The sequence below is a fragment of the Ursus arctos genome, unplaced genomic scaffold, assembly GCF_023065955.2.
Source record: "Ursus arctos isolate Adak ecotype North America unplaced genomic scaffold, UrsArc2.0 scaffold_13, whole genome shotgun sequence".
Classification (NCBI taxonomy): Eukaryota; Metazoa; Chordata; class Mammalia; order Carnivora; family Ursidae; genus Ursus; species Ursus arctos.
Window position 1 is genome coordinate 43,020,374 of NW_026622797.1, and position 23,117 is coordinate 43,043,490.

Below are 23,117 nucleotides of genomic sequence, written 5' to 3' on the forward strand. Positions count from 1 at the left end.
AAGTAGGATTCTTGGACAACTGCTGACATTAATCTTATTTCCTGGGTTTTATTTCAAACTATACTGAACTCTTCCTAGTTTTTGTTAAATGCATTTCTTATTAACCAAAGTTAAAATGTACCCTTTGAAAATCCTGATTTCAGATAAAAATTATGCATAGAAGTCAACTGTCTTGTAACTAGATACATAGAAAGCGAATATTCTATGCAATGTAAGACAAACCAGGGTTCTTACCTTTCTATTTTCTAGCTTAACAAGGACTGTCAAATTTCTTAGAAGAGTACACATATACATTTTTAATTTGGCTTTCCATATTCAATAAAAATCAATTTAGATTTTTATTGTGGAATTTTGACAACTCTAGCAATGGCAAAGCTGAATTTTATCTTGCTGTTATCTAACAAGAAGCAAATACCATTAAGATTACAAATGTTTAACCTGGTAAAAATGAGAATATATTTCAATCAAGAACATACCATCCAAAAAACCCCCCCAAAACAGTATTGCTATCTATTTATGAGTTTCTCAGTATATTTCTGCAGGCCCTAAATGTTTAGAATAAATGTAGCATTCACATAATACTATAGTCCATGAAAAGAGTATATTCTTTTATTGTTTTTGTTCATACATGTTGTTTCAACTTTCAATAATAAAATTCAATAAATTTGATTCCTCAATCATAAAAACTTGCTTTACACATTATTTACATGTTGCCAAAGTCTACAGCCATACAAAACATCACAAGGATTTGACTCTATGCAGGGTACCATCACGCAGGAGGGAGCTAATCAAGTAACAGACATTCAAAGATTAAATTGTAGATACGCACAGTGTATTTGGCACTGTTCATCAACATCATAACAGCTTTCTCTCAGAGACAAGTATTCTTAAGCCTTAGCCCCAATATACTAGAATTTTGCTATTCACATCAAAAGCAGCTTTCAAACTTCGTTATAACAGTAATCAGTTTTTAAGAAACAAAATACAACCAGAATTGGGAATGGAATTCAAACACTCCAAGTGTTTGCTAAGCTCCAAGCTGCCATCCTTACAGTCGGTTTAATTTGATTTTTCCATTGTGGGGAGTGTCAAGAAGAAACAATGTAAAGACAAACACTTTGAGCGCACATAAAGACCAATAACAGTTCTCTTTAAGGTTATCAGCTCTTCTTGGGAGTGCAGAGCCCTGATGATGCGTAACTCGTGACGATTTTGGCAGGAATTACAGAATGACCAATGCCAATCAAGTTGTGGAGATTGATACCAGCAGTTAAATTCATGAAGAAAAGTATCTGAAATGCCTGTATCTGAATTCAGAATCCTTAGCAACTTGCTTTAAGGGTCTCTTCCTAGGACTGTAATAGACTCAGGTCACAGGTTATAGATTTACTTTGATGTGTAATACTAAATACTACATTGCTATGAAATGGAAGGAGAAAAGTGTAAAGACTCAACCATTAAACTTTTAGCAGCTTTGGCTATATCCCAGTGGGTAATCTGACTAACTTCATTTTAACAAATATTAAATCCCTTCACTTCAATCAGGCCCATTAAATTTAATTCATTAAAGCCATACATATTCCAGAATGTTTATAAAAGACACATATCGTGTTTATAAAAGACATAAATTCAGTCCCAAACTAAGGCAAAAAAGCCTCAATAGAACACGGATCACAGTACGGGGGACAGAAATCAGAAATGGTCTAGTAAAGTTCAGAGATGTGCTACAGTTTCACACAAAACTTTCAGCAATAAATTAAGACTTAAAAAAAAAAAAAGTCTTACAATGTACAAAGGACTATGAAGTGCAAAGTAATGTCAATGGACCAAAATTTAGTTTAATCGTTTTATTTCAAGTGTAATTTTTAAAAATCATGAATGGGGTTTTGTAATCCAAAGTGGAAACATTTATTCTTCATAGCTTCAGAATATGACAAGCAACTTCAGACCTCACTTTCCAAACCCAGTGTTCTTTGCTATTTTTCAGACTTCTGAGTCCTGGTATTTAAGCTACTCCATTCTAAACATACAGTTTTAGACAACTATTTTACACTTAAGATTTTTCTGAAAACAGTCCATCAAATATAAAGAATGGTTTCTGTCCAAAGATCAGCAATGAGGGAAGAAATATTAAATACCTATCGAAAAATCATTTATTCATTTAAAAAATAACAGAACCAGTGCTATTCTCTGTCATGAAAGAGAACATGTAAAATTAATTTTAATTACTTTTGTAGACTTTGGTGATATTTTATTACCCACACAGGCCTCAATCTTACTTAAAGATCTTTTAGGCAAAGTCACCGTCCGGATTTACTGAGTAAAATGAGTAAAAATCCTGGGTACTAACATGGCCCAAAATGTGCTATTCCAAAGAGGAACAGGTTACTACTTCTGAAGAGCTGCCTTGATAACGTCCCTCAAGTGCTTATTTTAAATAAAAATAGTTAATGGAAATATTTTTTAAACCAACTTTGGGCACACACTGCCCACCAAACAAAAAAGGAAAACACTTTCTTTCCTATTTTAGGGTATTTTCCAGCTTCACTTTTAAGATTATCACCTTTTCACCTTTTTTTGACTAATATAGTATTTAAATTTTTTAAATTCTGCATTGCAATGTAGTGAGAGTTCTTTTTCAGATGATCTTCACAATCCAGAACACAGACACCAGAGCAACACTCGCAAGTCACACTGTTCAACTACAATGAGATGGAAATGGACGGATATCCGAACATAGGTATGCCCTCTGCTCCAAAGCTGATTAAGCTTTTAACATGTGACCATCACAGAACTCCATTCCTGTGGAGATCCCTCAAACTCAAAACAGTTCCATTTAATAAGTCAATATATTATTCTTAAAAATTAAATTTGGTCACTAGGAAAGACTGAACAAAAATTATTCCCTTCCCCCCAAAACAACCAAATAGCTCTAGTCACCCCCTCTGCTCCCCACAAAAACAGGGAAGTAGTGGAGGCTGAAACCTTGAAATCTGAAATTTCAACTTCTAAAACATTGCTGCTATTTTTAAACTGCAGGCCCACGTCTTTCCTTCTCCAATACTTCCCCCATTTATAAATTTATTTCCACACACACAGACACACACACACACACGCACGCACTCATACTCACACATACTCTTACTCTCAAGTAAGACACTTTTTTGTGTTTGTTGATAAATTATGAGGATTATGAACTAGGTGTGTACAGGGTTTCATAGGCGCTTTGTAAACATCAGAGTCACTTGGGTCCTTTTCTCCAAAAGCCTGAAATCAAATTACACAACCAGGGATCACTACTTTCCCAGACGCTGTTCACAGGCTGCATATTGACGAAGGGCAGAGAAAAAGTCCTCATAACTGATGTTCAGGTGGGAAGGCAAAGAGCTGAAAAGAAAGCACAGAGGAAAAAAGGCAATTAAACGATATGCTGTGATTTGGAGGGGGAACCAGAAGGATAATAACCCAAAAGAGGTTACGAACAGAAGAAAGTAAATTATAAGCATGGAGTAGGTCAAACCTTTTCTATTAAATGACTGCTAAACTCACTGTGAAACAGTCTAAGTAAAAGACGATCTCTTTTTCTTTCCATAAAGAGGGAAGAGCAACCTGTAGTGACATAGAGATTCAGCACCTATATTAAAGCCTAAGTCTTAATTAATACAAAACTGGAGCTCTATTTATAAAGAATCTCACTCAAATTCATTTTAAGAACTCCTTTCTGGCGGGCACCAGGGTGGCTCAGGTCACGATCCCGGAGTCCTGGGATCAAGCCCCGCTGAGAGTCTACTTCTCCTTCTGCCCCTCTCTCCTTGCTCATGCTCTCTCTCTCTCTCTAATACATAAATAAAATCTAAAAAAAAAAAAAAAAAAAAAAAACCACACAAACTCTTTTCTGTCAGAGTAAAGCCAGTACTACTTGAACAGTCTATGAAAGCCAGGCTTAGCCCTGGCAGAAGAGCACAGCACCCTCCTACGACTGTATGTTAAAGGCACGTGGTGAGCAACCAATGAATGAATATTTATCTCTGCCAGTTCTAATTGCTTGAGGAGGCAATTACAGTGTCATGTGACAACAAACACTTTAAAGGCAGCATGAACGTACAGCCAGAGGGTTCCCCTTCAAGTATTTTAAAAACTTAATATAATTTTCAATAATTAACACAAACAATTCTCTAATTTATACAGTTTTATTATGAGGCTTTGGAAATTCCAAACTGTACCAGAGCCAAACACCTGGTCGTCAGAGTACAAGCCACATTCAGAGTTCCAGTCACACGCACCACAAAAAAAAGACTGAGCAAACCTACCATGAATGAACTCCTGGCCTGACCCTGTGGTACTCATAGCTATGCTTTCTTTATCCTTCCTTTTCCCCTCCCTAGCTTTACTGAAATACAATTGACTTATAATTTTTTCCTTTCCTTTAAATGCCCAAAATTCTGAAAGAAGTCTCCTTTCCCTCCATTTCCTTATTTCTGAATAACCTCTGCCCTCAATCTTTTATCCTATTCACTCTACTGCAGTGATACGTTCAACCTCACCACAGATCACTGCTACCTTTCTTGGAGCCCAACCTAAAAGGCCCGTGAAATCAAACTCAGAAAACACCTGGAGAAAAAGAAACGAGAGAAACACACACCCCTCATACGGAAACCCGGAGTACGGAGATGCGGGTTCTAATTCCACTTTCTTACAAGCAATAATAAGAGCAATGCCTCTTCTCCCTTTTCCTCACCTATAAAACAAGGAGGTAGGACCATATGATTTACAGCTCTTTCTGACTCTACCACGCTTTGTGTTCTTTTCTGCCTTTTGATTTGACAAACCTTTTCCCTGTCCGCCCCTGAACTTGAAGCATTTCTTTAAAGCCCAAAAGACCCCTTGGTACTGTGCTCTTCTACATACACTTGAGATAGTTCCTCTATTCTCACAGGTTCAACTATTACTACTTCCTAGGTACTGTCAATCTCCAAATATCCATCTTTTGCCTTGACTTCTCATCCACAGACCAATTATTCTACATCTTCATCTGCTCTCCTAAGTGTTTCCACTAAACAGACTATGGTCTCAAAATCACCTTATCCTTGAATTCAACATTTTCTCTTCAAAAATCAATGTTCTCTTCACTTTCTAGTCTGCTCAGCGGGGAGCCTGCTTCTCCCTCTCCTCTGCTGCTCCCGCTGCTTGTGTGCTTGTGTGCGTACTCTCGCTGTCAAATAAATAAATAAAATCTTTAAAACAAAATAAATCAAATCAAATCAGGGGTCAGCAAATACAGCCCACGAGCCTGCCACCTGTTTTTGTGAATACTGTTGTATTGCAACAGTCACACACATTTGTTTACGGACCGTCTTTGGCCGCTTAGCTACACTACCCATGTTGAGTGGCTGCAACAGAGAGGAGTAGTTTTGAGACTGTACGGCCCACATAGTTACCTGAAAACAGTTACCACCTAGCGCTTCATACAAAAAGTTTGGCCAACTCTGTTCTAAATAAGCAATTTCATTCTCATCACTGTATGAACCCCTAAATCATAGGTAACGGCCTTTTCACTTGTCTCTTTACCTCATCCTTTCCCAAATCCAATCTACTCTAGTACACAGGCTCGGTGTTTCCTACTTCCTGTCTAAACTGTTATACATATTCTTTGTGCTGGTATTTAAAAGCCTGCCCAGAATCAATACTCCCAAATTATCTGTTTTCACCTTACAGAGGTCACCCTTGAACAACATGGGTTTGAACTGCATGGGTCCACTTACACCCAGATATTTTTCGATAAATGCAGTATAGTACTATAAGTGTATTTTCTCTTCACTATAATTTTCTTAATAACATTCTTTTCTCCAGCTGACTTTATTGTAAGAATACAGTATATAATACATACAACACACAAAATTGTATTAATTGCTATTCAGTTAGGCTTCCAGCCAAAAGTAGGCTATTAGTAGTTAAGTTTTTGGGGAGTCAAGTTATATGCACACTTTTGACTGCACACGAGGGTTCCCCCCATAACACCCACACTGTTCCATCTAATGCTATAATGCTAAGTCTCTGCTCTGGTATGGCCAGTTCCCTCACTATTTCTTAAAAATGAGATATTCAGAACCAGAAAAGGCCCCAAATCGCCAAGAAATTGTTGAAAAGGAAAAACAAAGCTGGGGGCATCACAATGCCGGATTTCGAGCTGTACTACAAAGTGTGATCACAAAGACAGCATGGTACTGGCACAAAAACAGACACATAGACCAATGGAACAGAATAGAGAGCCCAGAAATGGACCCTCGGCTCTTTGGGCAACCAATCTTTGATAAAGCAGGAAAAAACATCTGGTGGAAAAAAGACAGTCTCTTCAATAAATGGTGCTGGGAAAACTGGACAGCTACATGCAAAAGAAAGAAACTTGACCACTCTCTCACACCATACACAAAGATAAACTCCAAATGGATGAAAGACCTTGATGTAAGACAGGAATCCATCAAAATTCTAGAGAACATAGGCAGCAACCTCTACGACATCGGCCAAAGCAACCTTTTTCATGACACATCCCCAAAGGCAAGAGAAACAAAAGATAAAATGAAGTTGTGGGACTTCATCAAGATAAAAAGCTTCTGCACAGCCAAGGAAACAGTCAAAAAAACTAAGAGGCAGCCCACGGAATGGGAGAATATATTTGCAAATGATACTACAGATAAAAGACTGGTATCCAAGATCTACAAAGAACTTCTCAAACTCAATGCACGAGAAACAAATAAACAAATCATAAAATGGGCAGAAGATATGAACAGACACCTTTCCAATGATGACATACAAATGGCTAACAGACACATGAAAAAATGTTCAAAATCATTAGCCATCAGGGAAATTCAAATCAAAACCACACTGAGGGGGCGCCTGGGTGGCACAGCGGTTAAGCGTCTGCCTTCGGCTCAGGGCGTGAACCCGGCTTTATGGGATCGAGCCCCACATCAGGCTCTTCTGCTATGAGCCTGCTTCTTCCTCTCCCACTCCCCCTGCTTGTGTTCCCTCTCTCACTGGCTGTCTATTTCTGTCCAATAAATAAATAAAATCTTAAAAAAAAAAAACAAAACCACACTGAGATACCACCTTACGCCAGTTAGAATGGCAAAAATTGACAAGGCAAGAAACAACAAAGGTTGGAGAGGATGTGGAGAAAGGGGATCCCTCCTACATTGTTGGTGGGAATGCAAGTTGGTACAGCCACTCTGGAAAACAGTGTGGAGGTCCCTTAAAAAGTTAAAAATTGAGCTACCCTATGATCCAGCCATTGTACTACTGGGTATTTACCCCAAAGATACAGACGTAGTGAAGAGAAGGGCCATATGCACCCCAATGTTCATAGCAGCATTGTCCACAATAGCTAAATCGTGGAAGGAGCCGAGATGCCCTTCAACAGATGACTGGATTAAGAAGTTGTGTTCCATATATACAATGGAATATTACTCAGCTATCAGAAAGAACGAGTTCTCAACATTTGCTACAACATGGACGGCACTGGAGGAGATAATGCTAAGTGAAATAAGTCAAGCAGAGAAAGACAATTATCATATGATTTCTCTCATCTATGGAACACAAGAACTAGGAAGATCGGTAGGGCAAGAAAGTGATAAAGAAAGGGAGGGTAATCAGAAAGGGGAACGAAGCATGAGAGACTATAGACTCTGAGAAACAAACTGAGGGTTTCAGAGGGGTGGGGGGTGGGGGAATGGGATAGGCTAGTGATGGGTAGTAAGGAGGGCACGTATTGCATGGTGCACTGGGTGTTATACGGAACTAATGAAACGTCGAACTTTACATCAAAAACCAGGGATGTACTGTATGGTGACTAACATAATAAAAAATCATTTAAAAAAAATGAGATATTCATTCCTCACCTCCCAGATCTTCTTTCTTTCCCTGTCCATCATCCCCTACACTTACTTTTTTCTCTAATTATAAAAATGCTATCCATTTTACATGCCCCAGAGCAAGTCACATCTTTTTTGCAAAACCAACAACTCTGGCCCCCAGAGGTATCCCTCACTTCTGGTCTCCTATGACAATCTGTATCAATGTCAAATACTTGTACAACCATACTCTCTTGTGTCTGAGTCATTTATATATGTCTTTATCTTACCACTGATACTGTGAAATACCTGAGGGAAAGGACAAGTACTCTTTAGTCTTTGGGAATTCTCACCATACCTAGTACAGTGCTAGGCTCGAGAAACACTTGAATTGAACCAAAGTCAGTACACTTTAATTACTTACATAATCTCAGTCAATCTGATGTGCCAGGGAAGAAAGCCTAACGTGCTGTCCACAGGACCAAACTTCAATACTAAATCAGGATCAGGAAAACCAGCTGAACCTTAAAAGAAATACACAGGAATTTAACATGCATTACTTACAAATAAAATGACCAAGGGCAAAATCTTTTAATCAAATTGGCTTTTTAAGCTCTGAGTATGTTTCCTTCAGAAGGTTCATCTGTATGTTTCCAACCCCCACCTCACTGCCCAACATATACTTTAAGATATCTGTGTTATTTCCATATGTCAACGTTTTTCTAAAGACCATTTAACTGATTACCCGATAAGAAGGGCGCCCACTCCCATTCTAAACCCTTTCAACATAAGAGTTCTCCTGGCATTCTGGGAACCACACTGCTTTAGGGGCACAAATGCTTATAGAATCACTATGTTCATAGAATCATATAACTTCAGAGATGAAAAGGAACTATAAAAGTAACTACTATCCTCCCTTCCCCAATACCCCTCGTTTTATAGCTAAGGACCTAGAAAGACCAACTCCTAGCTATCCAGTATAAATGTTTTCTCCAGAGTCCCTGCCTAGGGAGGGAAAACACCATATACCTGCCTCAACAAAGGCATGGCCATTTGGTCTCACAAACTGGTTTCCATACAAGACCTGGTTTGAGAAAAAGACGGGATAAGGATAGTGCAACTACTTAAAAAATAAAGTAAAATAAATATTAAAATAGTCACTGGTAGAACACAAAAGATGCTATAATCCAAGAGACCCAGGCCCTAACAGTTTCTAATAACTTCAGTTTTGCCACTAACTTTTGGTCACACAACCTCCCCAGGGCTTAGTTCTTTCAATTTGTTAAATAAGGAGACTAGATTAGACAGGCCCATCCAGCAGAAATAAAGAATTATTTCCATAACAAAGTCTCTTTAAAGTCCACACTGGTAAAGTAAGGAGACTAAGAAGAAAATATATTCCTCGGGGGCGCCTGGGTGGCACAGCAGTTGAGCGTCTGCCTTCGGCTCAGGGCGTGATCCCGGCGTTATGGGATCGAGCCCCACATCAGGCTCCTCTGCTATGAGCCTGCTTCTTCCTCTCCCACTCCCCCTGCTTGTGTTCCCTCTCTCGCTGGCTGTCTCTATCTCTGTCAAATAAATAAAATCTTTAAAAAAAAAAAAAAAAAGAAAGAAAGAAAATATATTCCTCGGCCTGGTAAAAAGCAAATTCTCTTTAGTTAAAATCAATCAGTCAATCAATCAATCAAAAATGGCAAGAAGGAACTTCTCGCTAATGGTGGTGTGAAGGTGATGAATACTCCCCACAAAGAAACACATATTAAACTGGACAAAACCAAACATTTAAGGGCACTGGATACTGGCCAGCAGCAGACAGTTATTCTTTTAATAACAAGAGAGAAAAAAAGATGAAACACCAGACAGAGGTTCAGGTAAGAACAGTGGTAAGGGTCTTTGTCTCTCCTGCCTGGGAATAGTCCTGTTACCCCATGCCTCTACCCCCAAACAAACGGAGAACTACAGTTTTACCAGCATGAAGCTGAGAGCAAAACTAGCAGATTTGCTGCTTGTAGCCAAAAGATATGGACTCAATTTGGAACTGGAGATTTGGGGCCAGAGAGAGGGGGCAGTGATGAAAACGCAGGGTTTTGCCAGCTAAGAGCGGCAAACTCAAAAGTGAACAAATGAGGAAAATCCACAGCCTGTTAGCCTGATGCTGTAGTCCCAGTGAGGACAAGCAGTGTAATGGTCAGAAATTTACCAGGAAGATCCCAGAAACAAGGGCTGAGATTAGCTCTCCACACATCCATGGCTGACCAGGGAACTCCACACATGCAAAGAAGGAAAGAGGGCAAGGGAAGAGGGCAGCAAGAAAGCCCACTGAAAAGGAACCACCAAGAAGACTTGAGAACTGGTGGCAACTCTGAATGCACTCTCACATCACACAGAGACCAAGGAAGCCTTACAAACTTCAGGGTTTGAGCACAATCAGTGTGCATATCATTGTCTGACACATAAAACTAGACAGACACAGGCAGTCAGACTAAAAAATAAAATTAAAAATAGAAAATTTGAGCAGAGATAGCAGTTGTTTTCTTTATACACAGAAAACATGTTCTTGTATTTAAAAAATCTTAAGCCTCTGTAAAATGAACTACCAGAACTATTAAATGAATTTCAGCAAGGTGGCAAGATACAAAATCAATATTAAAAAACCAACAAATTTACATGAAAATGAAAGTAGCCAAAGTTGTTTAACTCTGAAAAAGAAAATCAAAGTTGAAAGACTTACCCTACATGACGCCAAAGCTTACCATAGTAGGTGCTTCAGTAATCAAGATAGTGTGGCATTTGAAGGACAGACAATACAGTCCAATGGAACAGAATAAGAAGTACAGAAATAAACTCAAGGATTTATGGTAAACTGAGTTTCAACAGAGGAGTCACAGTAACTCAAGAGAGAAAAAAAATGGTGGTAGAAGAACAACTGCTTTGGTTTACCTCACACCATTCACAAAAACTAAGTTGAAGTGGATTACAGATTTAAACTTAACAGCCAAAGTGATAAAAATCTAGAAGAAAAGAACTGTGACTCTGGGTTAGGCAAAGATTACTTAAATATGACACCAAATGTGTGATCCAGAAAAGGAAAAAAAATGATAAATTGGATTTCTTAAAGATTAAACACTTTAAAAGAACTATTAAGAAAAAAAAGTAAGCCATGGATTGTGAGGAAGTATTCATTCATAAATCATACCTTACTACTGAAAAAAGATGTGTACCAAAATATATAAAGACCTCTTAAAACTCAATAAGGCAACAAACTACCCATTAAAAATAGGCAGAATGTTTTGAACAGATTCTTCACCAAAGAAGATACAGATGACAAATTAGCACATGAAAAAAGTTCAATGTCATTAGTCATTAGGAAAATGTTAATTAAAACCACAATGAGATACTATTACACACCCCCTAGAATGGTTAAAATTAAACACACACACACACACACACACACACAAACTGACAATACTAAGCCCTGGTAAGAATTTGAAGAATCTAGACTCCTCTACGTTGCTGGTGGAATGTAAAAATAGGATAGCCTCTTTGGAAAATAGTTTGGCAATTTCTTAAACGTTAAACATTCACTCACTGCACAATCTAGCAACTCCACTATTAGCTATGTACCAAAGAAAGGACAACATGTCTGCACAAAGACTTGTATGTGAATGGTCACAAGCATTATTCAAACAAACCTAATGTACATCAACTGATCAGCGGATCGACAAAATGTACAATCATAAAACTGAATACTATTCACCAACAAAAAGTAATGAACTACTAATACATGCAACGTGATGAACCTTAATAATATGCCAAAGAAACAAAGCAAGACATTAAATTCTATATATGATTCCATTTATATATAATTTCTAGAAAAGACAAAAATATAGTCAAAAAGTAGATACGTAGTTGCCTTGTGCTGGAGTAGGAATGGTGATTAACTGCAGTCACAAGAGAACTTCTGGGGTGACAGGAGTCAGAGGGTTTGCTTCTGTTGGATTAGTAAGTTAACTTATGGACTGTGTACATTTTCACTTATTGTGGATTTACTACCCCTGAAGACAAAACATGGCCTCAACACTTTAGCACGTCTCCACAGGCTACCTGAAGGACCACCTTTGGTCCCTGCATCCTTTTCAGAACACCCTCATAAATTACTCTCTGGTTGAGGCCTTACAGAATCCAGGAAACAGTCAACACTCCAATAACCTACAATAACCCCTACAATGGTCTATTTTAAGTCTATTCATTCAGCCTGAATACTGAACACAACAGGCAATAAGAGAGAAGAGGATAGTAGAGTAGGGGAAGAAGTGAGTAGTCAGTGAAAATCAGGAGTTAGTTGAGACCACATGGCCAGAGACTATGGACTCTGGGAAACAAACTGAGGGCTTCAGAGGGGAGGGGGGTAGGGGAATGGTATAAGCTGGTGATGGGTATTAAGGAGGGCACATATTGCATGGAGCACTGGGTGTTATACGCAAGTAATGAATCATGGAACCTTACATCAAAAACTAGGGATGTACTGTATGGTGACTAACATAATATAATAAAAAAATATTATTAAAAAAAAAGAAAAGAAAATGAAAAAAAAAAGAATGGAGAGTCAAATGAATGAGTTAGAAAATGCATGATTAATGAGTAAGGTAAATGGAAACTCTATGTGAATGAACAGAAAATATATGTCTAAAATTGTATGACTACAGAAGCTACCAATGGACATGAACTCTAAAGTACTGCCTTTCTTCAAAAGGACCAAGGATAATGCCAGTAAGAAGAAGGACCATAAAGTTAAGGCAAAAAGTTCCTAGGGGGCTCCAGAGAGAATAAGCAAATTAAAGACTTTTTTATAAATAAAGGGAAAAAAAACATATAATGTTACACTTGGTACAACATGAAAAATATAGTGAATATATCTGGTATCACATAATAGAAAGAATACTAAAAATAGAGCGATGAATAAGAATATTTTCTGGGAATGCCTCCTAAATAGCTGTTAAATTCAAACTTAACAGAGAGGTCAAACTAAAAAGACACAGTGAGAGGAGTATGATATTGTAATATAATAAAGAATATATATTTGGTCCCTGTCCAGGTTCCTGGCACAGAGTTCCTAAAATCCTCACAATTTCCTGAATGATAGGAGTGAGAGGAGTATTTTTCATAATAAGCCCCCTTCCACCATACCGGAGTTTATGTTAATGATGACTCTTGGTGGGCCTCTAGACCTATACACAGCTTTAGGACGGGAGCCAGTTGCCAGAGAAACCAATCACATGAATAGAAGGTTGAAACTTTCAGGGGTTCCTGGGTGGCACAGCAGTTAAGCGTCTGCCTTTGGCTCAGGGCGTGACCCCGGCGTTCTGGGATCGAGCCCCACATCAGGCTCCTCTGCTATGAGCCTGCTTCTTCCTCTCCCACTCCCCCTGCTTGTGTTCCCTCTCTCGCTAGCTGTCTCTAACTCTGTCGAATAAATAAATAAAATCTTTAAAAAAAAAAAAAAAAGAAGGTTGAAACTTTCAGCCCTCCCTTCCAACCTCCAGGTAGGGAGGGGAAAAGAAGCAGAGACGGAGTTCAAACCCTAATAGGCACTGATTTAATCAATCAGGCTAACATAAAGGCACCTCCATAAAAACCCCTAAAAGACAGAGTTCTGAAAGCTTCCAGGTTGGTGAACACAATGAGGCGCTGAGAGGATGACTCGCCCAGAGAAGGCACGGAAGATGACTGCACCCGCCCCTGCCGAGACCTTGCCTTAGCCTCTCTTACCCTGGACCACTCCTGAGCTGGAGCCTTTCCAATCAACTGGTAAACAGAAGTAAAGTTCCCTCCTGAGGTCTGTGAGCCATTCTAGCAAATGAGCAGATCTTAGGAGAGAATCATGGGAACCCCCTATTTATAGGCAGCTGATCAGGTGGCCTGCACAGGTGGCCAGTACAGGTGGCTGAGAACTGCACCTGGCATCTGAAGCGGGCGCAGTCTTGTGGGACGGAGCCTTTAAACCTGGAGAACCAAACATGGACTCTGGGAAGTTAGCATCAGAAGTGAAATGAATTGCTGGACACCCATGTGGTGTCTGGAGAACTGGAGAACTCACTGATGGTATAGGAAAGAATCCAGAAGAAGGCTGACAACAATATATTCAAGAATAGTCATCACTTCCTCCCCAAATCCTCTCATATCCTCTCCTTTACCAGTAAGTCCTCATGCAAGTGAGTTGACTACAAATTTCATTATCTCAAAACCATTTTCACGTGTGGGTCTTTAAAATTTCAGAAACATTACAAGCATAACAACAACAAAATCACGCTTTATCGTGCAAATGGAACCTAGATGTTCTCCTTCATACTATACCCTGGTGGGACAAAACTATAAACACACACACACGACTTACTAAGTAAACTATTGAACATGTCTACATCCAAATCTGTGGATTTCTTTTGCTGCTGGGCTACTAATTGGCAAAAGTCCTGAGCAGCTCTCACAATATCTGCTTTTCCATCTTCTGGGGAGAGCACCTTCACTGCCGAATGGCAATTTAAAACTGGAGGAAAAAACAAACAAGTTATTAAATAAAACATCCTGTTCCAGACATATTTCAAAATCTGTTTCAAGAAATATTAAGTTAAGACTAAAATAAAAGTATAGTTCTTATAGTAAACAAGAATCATTTAAGTCCTTCAAATTCAATATCAAAACATACCTATCTACTCTCCTCTAAAAGGCCTCACACATCACATTTGTGTATATATATACACTGCCTTCCTTTTAGAGTGCTCAGAGACCTTTGTTATCTCTGAATGAATCCTCTAGAAAATAGGAATTATAGGCTAGTTTACAATTTTCACTCATTTAAAATGTCATCTACAATCATAGTACAGTTGGCAATAACATGAGAGAAGATCAAAATGAAGACTGTAGGGAAAACAATGTGTTTCAGTGGAATAGGTATTGTCCACCTTATCAGACTCTGACTCTAAGGGACCTATTTTATAACTGACAGGATTCTAGGTAACTGACAGCAATGCCAAATTCTTATTTATCGACATGCAAATTCTCTCTCGTCTGGTAGAGGTTCAATTATCTTATCTGTGACCACATAGAAAAACCAGTTTTGCCTCCATTTACATAGTCATTTCAGTATTCCTGATCTGTGTGTCCACTCTCTGGACTCTTTTTTGAACTGGTTACAAAATCTGCCTGGTTCCTGGTGGTTTATGAGTTAAATAAAATCTTTAACATGTGTTTTTTTTTTTTTGGTATCTATGAAAATCATAATTTTATTTTTTCTGAAAATCATCTTTGAACACGATGAAGAAAGAAAAGTCTAAATCTGATGATTAAAGATGGTGACAATAAAGACCTACAGGGCAAAATGAATGAACAAGTGATAGAATTTGCCTTGAAATACAAAACATATCTGCGTAAGTTAGATACTCAATTTTACACTCATGCTTACCTTGATCATCTTTGTCATTACTATTTGCAAACTCTGGTGAGTATTTCGAACAATCTAAGCCCAGAAGTTCCTGCTGTTGTTTTAAAATTTCATCCATCAATCTGGAATTATTTCTTTTGAAAATACCTTAAAAAGAAAAAAAGCAAGTAAATCCCATCTAGGTTAACTTATCCTCTTCAACAATTAATGGATATTTGTTGTGAAAACAACACTACTCCCAGAACTGAACAAATGCCAAATGAAGCAGTGACTGACTGAACCTAACTAGAATCTAAAAGAAAAACACAACAAAATTTTGTTAACACAAGAGTCTGGAGTCAGGCTAATGTTTAAAAAAAAAAAAAGAAAAAAGAAAAGAAAAGGACAGGGTGATTACTTAGAGTCTGTATGAATATGATAAAATTAGACTGAGAAAGACATTTTAAGAAATCGTTTACTTGAAACCTTAATTTACAGATTAAGAAACTGAGACCCAAAGTCCTGAAGAGACTTGTCCTAGAATTTAAAAACTGCAGCAGTGATCTAGAGCCCTTATCTTCCTGACTCCTAGTCCAATGAACTTTCCTTGCAGATCCACTACGTGCATTCAACACTATTACCTTAATCTGATTAGGTTTTTTTTTTTATGATTTTTATTTATTTGAGAGAGAGCCTGAGTGCACGCAGGGAGAGGGGCAGAGGGGGAGTCTCAAGAAGACTCTGGGCATAGCGTGGAGCCCAACGTCGGCTTAATCCCACAACCCTGAGATCACAACCTGAGCTAAAATCAAGAGTCAGACGCCCAACCAACTGCGCCACCCACGTGCCCCTTGATTCTTTTTTTTTTTTTTTAAGATTTTATTTATTTATCTGACAGAGAGAGAGATCGATCACAAGTGGGCATAGGGGCGACAATGGAGAGGAAGAAGCAGGCTCCCCGCTGAGCAGATGGCCTGATGCAGGATTTGATCCCAGGACCCTGGGATCATGACCTAAGCCAAAGACGACGCTTAACTGACTGAGCCACCCAGGCGCCCCTTGATTTGTTTTTTTAATGATAAGAGGAACTAGTACAAATTATGTAAAATGTAGAGAGAATACACAAAAGTAACAAAACCAAAATTTAGTAAATTCAAAGCATGGAAAATATACTACATAAAACTGTGTTTGATCCTTCAACTGTGCACAGAAAAGTTAAAACTTTTAATTATTAGATTATTAGATAATTAATAATCATTGAGAAAGATGTGACAGAAGTTTAATATAAGGGAGCTCTAAAAACAAGTTGACAAGTTTTTAGCTGTTTTCAGAGGGGCAGCTTTCCAGGGGCCATTGGCTTTTTAACCTTTATCAAGTGTTCCTACTCTGCACTCTCAGTCAGATTTGACTTTAAAGCACTTCAAAGATTAACTGGGAGAGAGAACACAATAAATATACATGAAATAACACAGAATCTGCTATATACACATGTCAACTTGGTGGTATATGTGTAACAGCAGTCTCCTTTATTCAGTAGGGAAAGGCTTTGTAAAACAAGCAAGACTTGAGCTGAGCTGACTTGAGCAACTTAAAGAAAATGGAGAGGATACTGTTCTTAAGAAAAAATACTGAATACTCAAAAGACAGACAAATGTTGCCGGTGCAAAGGATTTAAGAAAAGGGGACAGACCTAATTTTCATTTCATGTTGTCTACCAAACAGGCAACCAACAATTTCTAAGCAATGTGGGAATGGTGGAAATTTATAACTTTAGGAAAATAACCTGACAACACTACAGAGAAAGTCAGGCAGGAGAGTACTCATAACTTGAAGAAGCAATGGAAGGAGTTCATTATAAAAAAACTGAGAGAATGAAGAGCATGACTTAATTAGAGGTGAACACAGAAAATTCCACGGCTTTAATCCTAGCTAATAGAAAATAATAACTTTTAAAGTGGGGAAATTCTAGCAGAGAACTGGTTTGCAGGAAAATAAGCTTAGTTTTAGACAGCTGATGATAGAATATTTAGGCAGGGGGTACTGAAAAAGTGATTAAGACACATGAGGGAATGACATTCAAAAGAGGTCATGTAAGTACCACGTGGGTAGAAACCTTAACTGTTCTGCTCACCAGGGGCCAGCACAGTACCTGGCACACAACAAACACTCAACAATGTCTGCTGAAAGAAGACAACAGGTCAGACACTGGCTGGGGGACTTCAAAAGACCTCTTTAGGGTACATGACATTTCAGCTGGCCCATGAAAAATTAGGAGAATACTACAGGGGCGGGGTTGGGAAGATAACCTAACACAAGAGGGAGGATGGAGATGGAGACATACATTTGGGAGTCATCCTCCTCAAGGTGAAAGTCAAACATACACACAAGAAGTGAGAAATAAGATCTCCAAAGGTAAGGAAGCACATATGGGGGAGAGCAGGAGGCTAAGGCTGTGGCTTATGTTCCCCCCCAAAACATATGATGTGAGTCCAACCTCCATCCTTTAGATTACTTTCCCAGCCCCACACCTACTAAAACTCTTCATAGACCAGCTAAAATGTCACTTTCTCTCAAGAAGCCCTTCCCAATCCCCCAGCCAGATATGCCCCATTTCTCCTCGGACTCACCCTCGCTCCCTTCAAACTCCATAATAAGTAATATTCTACTTTTTATTATAATTATAACTTAATCCCCCTACTGAACTGTAGTCTTACTTATGAACTTGGGTCTTACTCATCTCTTTTCCCCTAAGGCACCTTCCACACAGCAGGAGTTCAACGTTTATTTAATAAACTGAATTATCAGTGCACAAAGTGCCACCTAACAAAACCTAAATGGACATGTCACTGAATGGAATTTTTAAGAAGTTTCCAGGAACCTCTCAAAATAAAAGCAGGCACTTCCTTAATGCACACAGGCAGAAATTCTGTTAAAAAGGAAGATTATAGAGGTACAGTTACAAAGTATCTTTTATAAAGATGTTCATAAAGTTATTTTAAACACAACCTTTGTCTTGGCTGATCTGGATGGAGAAATCAAATATACAAGTATAGCTTCCGGGAAGTGCTAAATACATAGACGAAGTACAGTATCAGCAAAATGATTCCTGATACCTCGCAGCTTGCCCCATCCAGAAATCTTGATTATATACTGTACCTATCTCACTTACCTATAAGCAATACTATCAACTTAAAATTTTCTTCAGGACTCAAAGTATACCCACACATATTTCATGTGATTTCAAGAAATCCAACAAGATGTAAGAGTGCCTTTGACTAAGATAGGCAATTCCTCTAGTAATATCATAGTATATTACACAAATGATATTACACAAGTATTTATACTTATGGAGTTCTTTTTTTCATATCATAATTCATCTTGTTTGCCTTCACAGAATCTCAACAAAAGCCAAAATGTTGTAATAAAAGAAACTATCACAAAAGTCATTTTATATAAAAGGAAGCTGGGACCACATTCATTCAGAAATAATTGACCCAAGGGAAAAACAATTGCAAATATATTTTTAAGAAAATTATACCTTACAGAATCCTTCAGTAATAGGCTGAAATAATTATTTTATCCCATCTTTTTACAGATGAGGAAATAGACCCAAAAAGGTCAAGCAATTTTCCTTGGTCAAGAGTCTTTTAAGACTTCAGCCTGAAATCCACGTCTCTTGGATTCTACTTGTTCAGTTCAGTAACTATTTCTAACATTGATAAACTCACAATGCCAAACCCACTTTACTAATATACTCATTACATTTTGAATTCCCCTCCTCCAAAGTTGAACTCTATTAAATATATACAACTACCCTTTTTACAAGTAGGCAGCATTTTCTGAAAAAAAAAAAAACTACGACTAGAGCTCTTTTTTAAAAGGCTTTTAAGAAGGTTTCACAGGACTAACAGTTATTTAAATTCTTTAAGAATGATTTAATAAGAATGATTTAGGAATCTAAAATAAGTTTTTATAATAATAATTTAAAGAAGTTTATATTATGTTCTGTTGCTCTACAAGTATATCTCATGTACTCTCAAATTCCTAAGTGCAAACTACATGTAAATAGAAGAGATATATGAAAGAACTATTTTTAGAAACACACATATGCACATCTATAATTTCCATAAAAACCCAAAATATTATGCCAGTAAAACTGGATCTCAGAAAGGCTCCAATGTTTTTGGTATTTGATAAACATTAGCTGTGCACTTCGGAGGCCAAATGTAAACTTTTTATAGTCTTAAGAAATATCTATTTTAAATTCTAGTATTCAAATCTACTTACAACGCTCAACGTTAAGTCAACAAAGTAAGGTAACGTCCCCTAACCATTCATCCTAAACTGAATGTCCCCAACCTTACCATCATAACACTTCCAGTTTTTAGTATTTCCTAGTCTTTTATATTCTGGTTTATATGATCATGCATGTGTAATCCTGGTTTATATGATCATGCAATTGTGTACCCTGTTTTTTTCACTTGTGTAACATGCATCCTTCCTTAGTGCTAATCTCATGATTATTATAACAATGCATTATGTAACAAAAAAGTCTTTGCTATTTTGTTCAGCTCTCAAAAGACAAAAATCAATACTTTCAGAATTGAGATCATTACTACTATAGCTACTGCATATTCTCTCAGCATTTAGGTTTTCATCATATTCAAGGAAAAGAAAAATGCCGGTATAACTGGTGAACACAGAAATTAAGTGGAGTGGAAGAGCATTATGAGGTCAGACAGAGATGTAGGCAAAAGTGCAATACAAAGGGGTCTGAGGGCCTTAGTAATGAGCTAAGAAAACATTCCAAGTACGATGGGAAGCTGTTGGAAGGTTTTATTCAGAGTTCAAATGATGTTAACAAAAAAAGATCACCTTGCTGGTAAGTAAAGAATGGATTATACAGGAGCCAGAATATAAAAGACCGATCAGGTGGCTACAGCAATAATCCAGGTGAAAGATAATAACTCAAACTTAGGTGGCTGTAATGGACAACTAAAAGAAGTGTCCAATTTGAAACATATTCTAGAAGTAAGGCCAAAGAGGCCTGCTGATACATTACAGGTAGAATATGATGTAAGAGACTCACAGAGGACATCTAAGTTTTTAGTTGAGCAATTGGCTGGAAGGTACTAGTATTTTTTTTTTTTAAAGATTTTATTTATTTATTTGACAGAGAGAGAGACAGCCAGCGAGAGAGGGAACACAAGCAGGGGGAGTGGGAGAGGAAGAAGCAGGCTCCCAGCAGAGGAGCCTGATGTGGGGCTCGATCCCAGGACTCTGGAATCACGCCCTGAGCCGAAGGCAGACGCTTAACGACTGAGCCACCCAGGCGCGCCAGTACTAGTATTTTTTTAAGATAAGAAAAACTAGAGAAACAGGTCTGGGGTGAGGGGGAAACTCAAGAGTACTATTTTGGACATGTTAAGTATCTGTGATGTCAAATAAAGGTGAACCTATTAGGCAGTGAGTTGGATACAGGAGTCTGGAATTATGGGAGAGATCAGGACTAGAGGTACAAATCTGGGTAGGAGCATTTAAAGGATATCTAAAGTGATAAGAGTGGAGACATCACCTGGGACAGGGGTCAGCAAACTACAGTCACACCCACTCATTTATGACTGTTTTTTGGCCTCACTGGCAGAATTGAGGAGTTATAATAGGGACCTCTAAGCCACTAGGCCTAAAATATTTACTAGTTGGACCTTTAAGAAAAAGCTTGTTGACCCTTGACCTAGGAGACAGAATGAACAAGAGAATGACAACGGGATACATACATACAAGCAACACAAAACTCTAGGACACCCCAACATTTAAAAGTGGAACAAATGAAGAGAAGCCAGAAGGCTCAGAAGGGACAGAGAACAAGACAGGAAGAAATCCAAGCATACATGATGTCATGGAAGCCAGGAGAGAAATATTTCAAAGAGAGTGGAATTAAGTATACTCTATCCACCCATCAGATTATATACTGTATTCAGGACCCTTACTGTAGCCTTATATACTGTATTCAGGACCCTTACTACATTAATTGACATTTTAGAATTATAGGTTTCAATATTTAGTCTACTCCCTTCCACTCAAGCACGCATACATGCACTGGTAATACAACCATGACGTACATACTTTTTTCAAATTAAGGGAACCAAGTAAGAAGGAGTTTAATTAGACTAGTATTCAGTCAGCAAATCTTATCTGTATTCCTTAAACACTGCTTCTTTTAAAATTTATGTGAAATGAATAATCAACTCCATAAAATGAGACTTTTAAAGCACATATTTAATCTTCTTCTAAATCTGAAATTAGAATTTTTACCATGGTTATCCCCTCCCTTCTATAGAAACAGGCTTCAAGAAACATCTAACAGCAAGTTTTTATAAGGACAAGGAATGGGGCATGTGGGGGCTCAGTTGGCTAAGCGTCTGCCTTCAGCTCAGGTCAGGATCCCAGGGTCCTGGGATCAAGTCCCACATCAGGCTCCCTGCTCAGCTCCCTCTGCTGCTCCCCCTTGCTTGGGCTCTGTTAAATAAATAAATAAAATCTTAAAAAAAAAAAAAAAAAAAAAAAAAAAAACAAGGGAAGGGAAGAGAGAAAAGTGGGATAAACATTAAAACAATCTCTCCTAATTATAAAGCATCTAACCAGCTATGGAATTAATGTAATACTTCCTTATAAATGCCCATCCTTCAAAATGGCCTACCTTTTATCCTTTTAAACTAGACACCTAGGGGCGCCTGGGTGGCACAGCGGTTAAGCGCCTGCCTTCGGCTCAGGGCATGATCCCGGCGTTCCGGGATCGAGCCCCACATCAGGCTCCTCCGCTATGAGCCTGCTTCTTCCTCTCCCACTCCCCCTGCTTGTGTTCCCTCTCTCGCTGGCTGTCTCTATCTCTGTCAAATAAATAAATAAAATCTTTAAAAAAAAAAAATAAATAAATAAAAAATAAATAAAAATAAACTAGACACCTAAGTAAGTTACCTAGTGGTTACCTCATTTAATTTCTCTAACAACTCAATTACACCATCAGAGGCAATCTTCAGAGAAGAAAGCATATACTTGTGAAGCAATTATTTAAAATTTTTAAAAATACCATTAAAATTTTAATGACTAGGGGCGCCTGGGTGGCACAGCGGTTAAGCATCTCTGCCTTCGGCTCAGGGCGTGATCCTGGCGTTATGGGATCGAGCCCCACATCAGGCTCCTCCGCTGGGAGCCTGCTTCTTCCTCTCCCACTCCCCCTGCTCACTGGCTGTCTCTCTCTGTCAAATAAATAAATAAAATCTTTAAAAAAAATTTTTTTAATGACTAAAGCAGTCATAACAAAACAAATCTTATAAGCTACTAAACAATTTTACTTTCAGGAAGAGCCCCAGGATACGTCACAGAACAAGATTACACTGGAATAAGCACGCTGTAGAAAGGGAAGGCACATGTGGGACAGTGGCAAAGCATAATGCAACAGGTGCTGTGCTTTCAGTCCCAGCTCTTCAGCAACAGAGAGATGTGAAATTAACAAACCACGTGGGCTTTCACAGCCTCAGGGTGCACATTTTAACAATGAGAAGAGCGTCTTCACAGATTCTGCTTCCCTGACAAAGAAATAGTTCAACACAGAGTAGGAGTTCCATAAAACCAAATTTAGTTGATTAAAAAAGTATGTCCTATGATTCGCAGGATTAACCTTTGTGTTACTGGTATGAAGAAAATTCTATTTGCCTTCAAATATGTTACAAATCATTTCTATTACCTGTAGTTAAGTACCACTTTAATTATGGCTTTAAGCTAACCCAACATAATTAGGAATAGTACTAAAAGTGACTGTATTAGTCACATTCTCTTACCAGCGGAAGTCA

The 23,117-nt window shown here is 38.2% G+C and overlaps 1 protein-coding gene across 1 annotated transcript in view; it reads right to left on the reverse strand.

The window, feature by feature from the left end:
- Nucleotides 1–582: 582 nt before the first annotated feature.
- The window catches only part of NUS1 (NUS1 dehydrodolichyl diphosphate synthase subunit), a 28,287-nt gene continuing 5,752 nt past the window's right edge, over nucleotides 583–23,117 (reverse strand). Inside the window, exons 2-5 of the mRNA XM_026504694.4 lie at nucleotides 15,307–15,432; nucleotides 14,242–14,391; nucleotides 8,272–8,371; nucleotides 583–3,387 (exon numbers count right to left, since the gene is read on the reverse strand). Of these exons, the coding sequence (XP_026360479.2) occupies nucleotides 3,297–3,387; nucleotides 8,272–8,371; nucleotides 14,242–14,391; nucleotides 15,307–15,432 (467 nt within the window). The 3' untranslated portion in view covers nucleotides 583–3,296. The remainder of the gene's footprint in view (nucleotides 3,388–8,271; nucleotides 8,372–14,241; nucleotides 14,392–15,306; nucleotides 15,433–23,117) is intronic.